The 9,442-nt window shown below is 44.6% G+C and overlaps 2 protein-coding genes across 7 annotated transcripts in view; one reads left to right on the top strand and one right to left on the bottom strand.

The window, feature by feature from the left end:
• The window catches only part of RAB6A (RAB6A, member RAS oncogene family), a 49,621-nt gene extending 44,124 nt beyond the window's left edge, over positions 1 to 5,497 (top strand). For all 4 annotated transcript variants that reach the window (XM_005867093.2, XM_014540438.1, XM_014540437.1 and 1 more), the window contains 2 exons: positions 872 to 938; positions 3,240 to 5,497. In XM_005867093.2, coding sequence (XP_005867155.2) covers positions 872 to 938; positions 3,240 to 3,304 — 132 coding nt within the window. In that variant the 3' untranslated portion in view covers positions 3,305 to 5,497. The remainder of the gene's footprint in view (positions 1 to 871; positions 939 to 3,239) is intronic.
• A 2,448-nt stretch (positions 5,498 to 7,945) lies between these two features.
• The window catches only part of PLEKHB1 (pleckstrin homology domain containing, family B (evectins) member 1), a 19,270-nt gene continuing 17,773 nt past the window's right edge, over positions 7,946 to 9,442 (bottom strand). For all 3 annotated transcript variants that reach the window (XM_014540441.1, XM_014540440.1, XM_005867095.2), the window contains one exon: positions 7,946 to 9,180. In XM_014540441.1, the coding sequence (XP_014395927.1) occupies positions 9,041 to 9,180 (140 nt within the window). In that variant the 3' untranslated portion in view covers positions 7,946 to 9,040. The remainder of the gene's footprint in view (positions 9,181 to 9,442) is intronic.

The following is a 9,442-nucleotide window of genomic DNA, read 5'->3' on the forward strand; positions in this document are numbered from 1 at the left end:
CTCCTCTGAGTCTCAGTGTGCTTTTCTCTTTCCTTCTAGTTGTAGAATTTCCACTCAGCCAGCCTTCCTGTAGTTCTGGGTGATGTCCGTTTTGTCTTTTAGTTGCATTTTTGAAGTTGTTGTGGGAGGCAGCAATTTCCGTTGTTTACCTATGCCACCATCTTGGTTTCTCCTAGAAATTTTTTGATATTTGCAACCATAGTAGAACAAAGACTTATATTTTTGATATTTATTTTATATATTTAAGTGCCATTTAACAAAGAAAAATCAACCAAAAAAATGAGTTCGCGTGTCACCTCTGACACGCGTCATAGGTTCGCCATCACTGCTATAGTATGTCATTTATGACTCAAATGACATTTTTGCTGCTTATTTCTTAGCCGTTTGTTCATGTCTAATCTCATCAGTTGGAAAACAGGGATCATGTCTTTATACCTCATTGTATTTGGCATACTGCTTTTCATACAGTATTAAATAGACATTTTATTTATTTACTTATTTAAATATATTTTTATTGGTTTCAGAGAGGAAGGGAGAGGGAGAGAGAGATAGAAACATCAATGATGAGAGAGAATCATTGATCAGCTGCCTCCTGCACGCCCCACACTGGGGATCGAGCCCACAACACAGGCATGTACCCTGACTGGGAATCGAACTGTGACCTCCTGGTTCATAGGTCGATATTTAACCACTGAGCCATGCTGGCTGGGCTAAATAGATATTGTAAAATGCTTTCATCATGGTAAGATCTACATGAGGAATAACCTAGAAGCTATATCCTTGAACACAGCATTCAGTAGTCATCCACCTTTACTTGATGCCATTTGTTAAATTTTCCCTGCCAATTATCACATTTCTCTCTTTTCCACAGCTCTTCCGACGTGTTGCAGCAGCTTTGCCTGGAATGGAAAGCACACAGGACAGAAGCAGAGAAGACAGTATCCTTTCTGTTTCATCAGAGAACGTTGTTGTTATCACTAGTCTTGACAGCTCCACTTGGTTGGCTAAGGAATATTATGGCATTGCTTTTTATAGTCAGAAATTGATGGTTGAAGAGCATAGAAGCTATGAGGTTTTTTTATAGCAAAACTAGTAGCCCGGTGCATGGATTTGTGCACATTGAAAGGAAAATAATTAGAAAAAATATTTTTTTAAATATATTTTATTGATTTTTACAGAGAGGAAGGGAGAGGGATAGAGAGTTAGAAACATTGATGAGAGAGAAACATCGATCAGCTGCCTCCTGCACACTCCCCACTGGGGATGTGCCCGCAACCAAGGTACATGCCCTTGACCGGAATCGAACCTGGAACCCTTGAGTCCGCAGGCCGACGCTCTATCCGCTGAGCCAAACCGGTTAGGGCAGAAAAAATATTTTAATATTGCTATTTGCCCTTTCTCCCTCAGCACCTGGGAGCCAGGCCCTGCCACCTGCCACCCTGGCTGGTCGCCGCCTGCGGGACCTGATCGCACCCTATTGTCCCCACTGCCGCCCAGCTCCCAGGTGATGAGGGAGCAGGGCAGCAGCCCCACCACCCCTCCTGGTCACCGCCTGCGGGGGCCAAATTGCCCTGCCAATCACCCTGCCACCGTCCAGCTCCCAGGTGCTGAGTGAGCCAGGCGGCACCACCGCTGCTGGTTGCCCTGGAATCAGATCGGCATCGGGTCCTCACCTGGCTCCCTCAGCACCTGGGAGCCCAGCGGTGGCAGGGCGATCGGGCCCCCACCTGGTGACCAGTGGCTCACACCCGCCTTGGCCTGGCGCCTCCCACTCACGTGCTCCATCATCCGCCCCGGTCCCGCTCTCGTTGGGACCCATCGGGGCCCGCTGCCAGCATGGCATCGCCAACATCCTCCATGTTCCACGCCACCCCCTGGTGGTCAGTGCACATCATAGCAAGCGGTCGAACTCCTGACAGGACTCCCGGTTGAGGGGACAATTTGCATATTAGGCTTTTATTATATAGGATGAGATCTGGTTATCCAAGTGCAAACTTGCTCCCTGCTGTTCACTACAACTAATCAGTGAGAGAATTTGTATTCGTTTGCTTGGTTATTTATTTTTAATCTTTATTGTTTATAGTGTTAACATATGTCCCTTTTTCTCCCCCATTGACCCCTTCTATCCCAGCCCCACCCTAGGCTTTCACCACCCTATTGTCTGTGTCCATGGGTTATGCATATATGCATACAAGTCCTTTGGTTGAACTTTTCCTACCCACCCACTCTCCCCTACCTCCCCCCTGAGATTCCACAGTCTTGCTTGATTTTTAATGAGCAGGGAACTCTTAGAAATCCAGTTTTTTCTTTTTTGAGCCTCACCCAAGGATATGTTTTTTTATTGATTTTTAGAGAGCAAGGGAGGGAGAGAGAGAAAGAGAAAGAAAAACATCGATTGGTTGCCTCCCATATATGCCCTAACTGGGGATCGAACCTGCAACCTTTTGGTGTACGGGAAGATGCTGCAACCAACTGAGCCATCCGGCCAGGGCCCAGCCTTCTTAAATTTTACTCCTATTGACTCTGTACATTTACCCCATAGTATGTATCATATTTTCCTCCCCTGCTTTTTCTAACATTCAAGTTTTCTATTTGGCCTAGGCAGGAAATAACTCTGTTTGGAACTTTATTGTGGCTTCTGCTTTCAGAAACAGAACATAATGAAGCACATCAAATAGCAATTTTTTTCAAAAGATTTTGAATTTTGATATTTTCATTATTTGTTGTATATTTATTTTCTAGTGTTTTTCCATATACAGACATTTTTATTAAGCCATAGAATTTAAGCACTTTGTGTTCAGCGCATCCCTCTTCTAAAGGTTTCATGTTTTCTAAGCCATTATTACTTCTAATAGCATAATGTATTCCACAGAATTAAGTCCCCATCATTTATTAAATTCTCTCCCTGTTGTTGGAACTCTCTTGTAGGCTAGTTTCAGATTTTTATTATAGATAATTCCATAAGGAACATCATCTTAATAGGGTTTCTTGCTCCTGTAGAACAGTTTCCTTAGGATAAATCCCATGAATAGAGAGGTTAACCTTATTCTGACCCTGGCTGCATATAGTAGAATATAAGCAAGTTTATATTATTAGAGCACTTTGTTGTATGGTGAGCTAGCTAAATAGAAAGTAGTGTCTGTTAGTAGGAATGGAAGGGAGGGGTTGCCAGAGATATCAGTGTTGAGCAGAATTGGAATTGTACTTTCCCATTTATAGGTCCTTAACTTTTGTTTCAGTGATTGACATAAAACTGGAAAAGCCTCAGGATCAACCAGTCAGCGAAGGAGGCTGTTCCTGCTAATCCCTCTTGGCCTCTTCAACTTTTCTCCAGAAGCTCACTGCTTTGGCCCCCTTACTCTTTCATTGACTGCAGTGTGAATATTGGCTTGAACCTTTTCCCTTCAGTAATAACGTATTGCAATTCATCATTGCTGCCTGTCTCGTGGAGATGATCTATTAGCTTCACAAGCACAAAAAAGTCAGTGTCTATATTATTTATATTTTACAAAAAGTCAGACAATTCCAGCATATTCCAGTGATCATTTTAAACATTAGATACAGTTTCTTAACTTTTTTTTCCTTTTTAATGTTATGATAATGCACTTCAAAATGATGGAAATCTCAACAGTATGTGGCTTGGTTAAGGAATAGCTGTTCACAGCAGCATTTGCCTACCTACTTGACCTCTCCCTGCTTTTTTCATCTCTCCCTTACCCATTTCCTATTCTTACTCTCCACTCCTAAAAACAAACAAGAGGTGGCAAAGCATCAGTCAGACCAAGCCCATTGGAATTATCTTTAAGTTTTAGTGATACCACTTGTTTTAGGCCTTGGGTCAAGATGTCCAAAATTATTCTTGAGCACTGAAGTAAATTATTTAGACTTTATTTGAGGTCAAAACTCAATTATCATGGTAGGCAGTACTCAAATAAGTGTTCTGGTGCATCTTAAAATGAGTCCTAATGAACATAGTACTTACAAGTAATGAACAAAAAATTTATTTCTGACCAAAACTAATGACCCTTTCACATGTTAGATTCTGGGAGAGAAAAGTAAAACAGAACAGGTTTTTTTATATTTCATTTTTCTAATGAACTGTCTCTTCCAAGATTCTAAAATTGTCAGAATAGAGTTCTTCTGTTTATTTAAAAGAATTTTTTTAAGCAATAGATTTCTCCTGTTTTGTTTTGTTTTTTAATGCTGTGCAGGCAAGGCACTATAGAAATAAAATTCCTTTAAGAACCAGTGGAAGAATTTAAATTTGGCACCTTGGTCAAAACTACTATATCCAGTAGAAATGATGATATCTAAAGCTTACCAACAAAAGAATCCTTAACAGAATAGCAAATACTTTGCTCAGGATATTTGGGGTCAGATTGAAAATGGCAGGTTTTCTTAATAAGCCCCTAGAGGCAGATCTGGAAAAGCATACACAGAAGAGGATAAGAGAGAATGGAAATAAAACTCAATATTATTGCAGATTTATGCCTTATTTTTTAGCTTTTTTAAATGTTGGGTCTTTCAGGCTGGTTTTGCTTTTTATTAGATCTATTGTATAGTTTGGTTAATTAACTAGTAATTTAGTTTTATATTTAAGCTACAATTAATCTTCTTTCTTTGGTGATATTTATTTCTTTGCCTTTATTAAAACTACTTTTAATTATTAGATGTTTTGTTTAATCTATTTAGAGCTTCATCACCATGGCAATATGTATTTCCCTTAAAACACTGCAAACAAATATACTAGGAGTGCACCATTTCAATCTTTACTAGTTATTGTGAGATTGCTGTGTAAGTTAAACACGTTTGTAAATACATTATTTGCAGGAAGAAATTTTCTGAGTTATGGCTCAGGAAAAGCCTGCTGAATTTATGTTGTAAGCATTACTTAACACAGTATAAAAATGGAAAAAAACAAAAGTATCTTCATACTTCCTCATCCCCTCATTACAATAAAACCCTTAACTGGGAGAACCTTATTCCCCTCTCTTCCCTCTTCCTCCTCCACTTCCCATTTATTATCACCTTCTAATATTCAGAGAGCACTTGATAAAGGGTCTGAATAGAGAAATGTTTTAAGATAATCATTAGCCCACATACCAGTAACTTATACTCAAAGATGGGATGGAGTTGTAAAGTGCTTTTATAATACAATATTATTGTTAAAGGCAAGGGTTGACTCTTTTGTTTTATTTTGACATGGCATGTCCTGAAATAAATATCAATTCAATATGGCAAATGGGTCATATTCTTTATTTGAAAGAAGTTGTGATTTCTGACATGGGGGTGATTGATTTCCTACACTGTAGCATTTGATTCTTTTTATGTATCTTTAAGACAGTAGTAACCAGTATGCTGCTTTTAATATTGGTATTTTGATTTAGCTTAGGGTTCTTCAACTGAAGCAGTAAAATGTATTCATAGACCAGATTTTTTTTTAAATAAACACAATTTTGCTGCCAAAAATATATAAATAAAATACAAAAGAAAACAATTATTGACTTGGTTTCCCATTCCTGCCAAGGTTGTAAATTAACATGTGCTTCTACTTCTTCTCTAGAACTATAAAGGGGAACATAGAATCCAGGAAAATAAAACAACAAAAAGTGAGGGAGAGTGGCTGCAACTTGAAAAACAGGGCCACTGATGGAGGCAATAATAGGATGTATTAAGAAAAGTAGTTTAAGCCCTAGCCGGATTAGCTCAGTGGGTAGAGTGTCGGCCTGCGGACTGAAGAGCCCCAGGTTCGATTCCAGTCAAGGGCACATGCCTAGGTTGTGGGCTTAATCCCCATAAGGGGTGTGCCAGAGGCAGCCGATCAATGATTCTCTCTCATTATTGATGTTTCTATCTCTCTCTCCCTCTCCCTTCCTCTCTGAAATCAATAAAAATATATCAGTATTTAATGTTGCCTTTTTCACCTTTAGAAATTTAGGTGGGTGTATAGTGGTATCACATTTTAATTTAAAAATCGGTAAAAATACTGTGCTGACCAAACAAATGGGTGAGCCAGATGTGGTTCATGGGGCACCTCCAGATTAGACTGTGTTGTCTGTGAGGGTTAATGTTTCTCTTCAAGAACCCTATATAATAAAATGGTAATATGCAAATTGACCCTAATGGCGGAACAATGGGTTGCTATGACATGCACTAACCACCAGGGTGCAGACACTCAATGCAGAAGCTGCCCCCTGGTGGTTGGTGTGCTCCCACAGGGGGAGCTCCACTCAGCCACAAGCCGGGCTGACAGCTGCGAGCCCAGTGGCAGTGTTGGGAGCCTCTCCCACCTTCTTGACAGTGCTAAGGATGTCCTACTGCGGCTCAGGCCCACTGGCCTAAGCTGTCAGTTGGACATCCCCCAAGGGCTCCTGGGCTGCCAGAGGGATGTCTGACTGCCAGCTTAGGCCCAATTCCCCGGGGAGCGGGCCTAAGCCAGCAAGTGGACATCCCCGAGGGGTCCTGGACTGAGAGAGGTGCAGGCCTGGCTGAGGGACGCCCCCTCCCAGTGCACAAATGTTTGTGCACCAGGCCTCTAGTTTATATATATAAAAACCTAAGCGACTGTTAAGGCTGGCCGGCTGGTAGCTATGACGCACACTGACCACCAGGGGACAGACACTCAATGCAGGAGCTGCCCCCTGGTGGTCAGTGCACTCCCACAGCCAGCCTCCTGTGGTTCCTCCTCCCAGCCGGCCACCCCGATCGGCCCTGAGCAGGACTGGGCGAGATGGCCCCGATCGCCGGCCAGGCAGAGGGACCCCACCTGTGCGTGAATTTGTGCACTGGGCCTCTAGTAATTTTATAATTGTTGGACAGCTGGAAGATAAAAATTCATGCTGCAATACTGTTAGTGGAGAGATTTTGAAGCGAACTGCATTTGGAGCATCCATTTGCATCCCTCTTGCCCTGTACAGTGGGGTGAGTGTTAAGAACCATAGTGTTATCAGGATGATGGCAAATGGTAACCCTGAAGCTGTAGAGGCACAAAGAAAAGAGCCCTTAAACCCAGTTGTGGGAGGTTCTTTATAACCTGGCCACATTCACCAACCCCTCTCACCATACAACTTGCTGTGACATCAGACTGTTTTCTGAACTTCATAGTGCTCTCAAGGCCAATGTGTTCCAAGGCCTTTGTTCATGCCATTTCTTCCATCTGTTCTTTCTGTGTGGAAAGCTCTCCCTTCTGTACTTGGCAAGCTCTTACTCATCCTGCAAGGTTCACCCAGAATTTTTACTTCCTCTCCCAAAGCTTTCCCCAGTTCCCTTAGAGTTGGATACCTCCTCCTCAGAGGCACCGTGTTCCTCTCTCATTGAATCGATGTTAACGTCTCCCTCCTCTCAGTTGATGTATCTGGGAATATGGCTGAAGTGGACACCTGAGGTTTTTGCCATCCATCTCACATCTGTTTATCCTACTTCTGGGAGCAGTGCCCTAACTTTCCTTTCAGACACCACCCATCCCTTCTCAGAGCCCTGTTGTTTTAGACCATCTTTCCCAGATCACCTGCAGCCTCAAAAGGCCTGATGCAAGATGGTTGTATTTCCTTCCCTGACAACCTGGTCTCTGGGACCAACTCACTGTAGAAAGACGAGAACGTATTGGGAAAGACCCCAACACTACAGAACTCTCAGAAAGCAGGCTCACCCATTAGCTCAGATGACAGACACCCTGATAATAGCCTCTCTCTTGAGCCCTCAGGGATAGCCAACTTCAGCTTGCTACCTTATGGGCGGGGGAGGGAAAGCAAGATTCAGAAAGGTTGTTATTTGCCCCAAACTGCTCAGCTAACATGCTCTCACGAGTTCTACCTGACCTCAGAACCCACACTTCTCACTACACCAGAGAAAGCACTCGTAGGTGCTGAGTCATGGAGATGACCTAGGCCCTAGGGTCCCTAGGGGGACAGGGCCCAGGGAGAACAAACAGAGCCAGAGCCAGGGCTAGAGCCAACACATCTTTATTAGTCTCTGCAGCAGGGCACTGGAGCCCCTATGTACAGGGGAACTTTTGCAGGCTACTCTGGCTACTGGGCAGGAACATTAGCATTTCTGTGGTGATTGGGACAGGAGACTGGAAGGAGACCAAATGGGGAGACTACTGGACAACCAGCAGGGAGGCACATGTGGGGGGCCTTCTGAGCTGAGACAAAGGTAGATTATGCCCCAGAAGTGAACACTGCCATCTTCCCCAGAGTGAAGGAGGAGACAAACCCTAAGAAGGTGATAGCCACAGCTGTGGGCACAGGGCCAAGCCTCTGGGGAGCAGAAATGCATTTCCTGATGGAGGATCCTAGGGCTGGAGGTCCCAAACAGGTGGGAAACGGGTGTTTTCTGGACACTGAAGGAACAGGGAACCCAGTAAGCTGGTAGTGGGAAGGATGGGGCTAAATGTACAGTGTTTTGGGTTTGGTATGTGTTAATAAACAACAGGCAATATATTCATTTATTATGAAACTTCCTCTAAAGAAACCTCACATCTCCCCCTTACTCAGCAACCTTCTTAACCTAGAGGGGTATAATGATCTGACCCCTGCCTCCCCCCCCCCCCCAACTTTTATATGCCATGATGGTCATGGCTCTGCACTCTGGCCAACAACCTTACTTCTAGCCTGCATTCCTCACTCTCTGCCCTCTTACTGTCAAAGGACTGATAGCTCTGCATTGTCAAGTGTGTACAGCTGTTTCCCCCACCAGGCCTGGAGCCACCACAGGAAGAACCTGACTTCTGTGTCTCCAGCACCTGGGAAACTTGAAGCCACAGTTGTTGTTTTTTGTGCCCTGTTGTGTTTGGGGCAAATATATCCATGAGTCTATAATGGATTTCTGGGGTGTCTGGCAGTAGAGACAAGGATTTTAGTTAACGTTTGTGCCTCGGATGGTAGCTTCTTCCCTTGTTGGGGTTGAGGGTGGGGAGTAGGAGGGGGAGATCCAAGCTTCGCATGGCTGAGAGGAAGAGGCCAAAGTTGGGAAGGGCTTGGGTGGAGGGGTGGGGCAATGAGTAAACTATGCGCAGGGTCCACGCGCTGAGTCTCAGGGCTCAGAACCAACAGGGCGACCACATGAGCGAGCCCAGCGCCGCACCGGTGGCCGCCCCCGCGAGCACGCCCATGGCCAGCGGGGCTCCCGAGCTGTAGCAGGGATCGTCCCGCACTACCACGTGCGTTACGCCTCCGGGGCCTGCGGAGAGAGCCGTTGCGAGCCGGAGAATTCAGACGAGGGAGCAGAGCGAACGTCGCTCCGCTCCTCCCGCTTGACTTCAGCCAGACCCAAAGTAAGGCGCTGAGCCCACTGCTCTGTTCCCGAGTCGGCGAAACTGAGGCCTTAACGTGGGAAAGAAGTGCGGCCCGCCCCACGGCTTCCAGGCCTTGGGTCTGCTGTGGGTGTGGGCTAGGATGGAAAGGCGGGGGAAAACCCGGGATCTCTAAGAACCTCCAGACCA

This window comes from Myotis brandtii, unplaced genomic scaffold (assembly GCF_000412655.1).
Source record: "Myotis brandtii unplaced genomic scaffold, ASM41265v1 scaffold244, whole genome shotgun sequence".
Classification (NCBI taxonomy): Eukaryota; Metazoa; Chordata; class Mammalia; order Chiroptera; family Vespertilionidae; genus Myotis; species Myotis brandtii.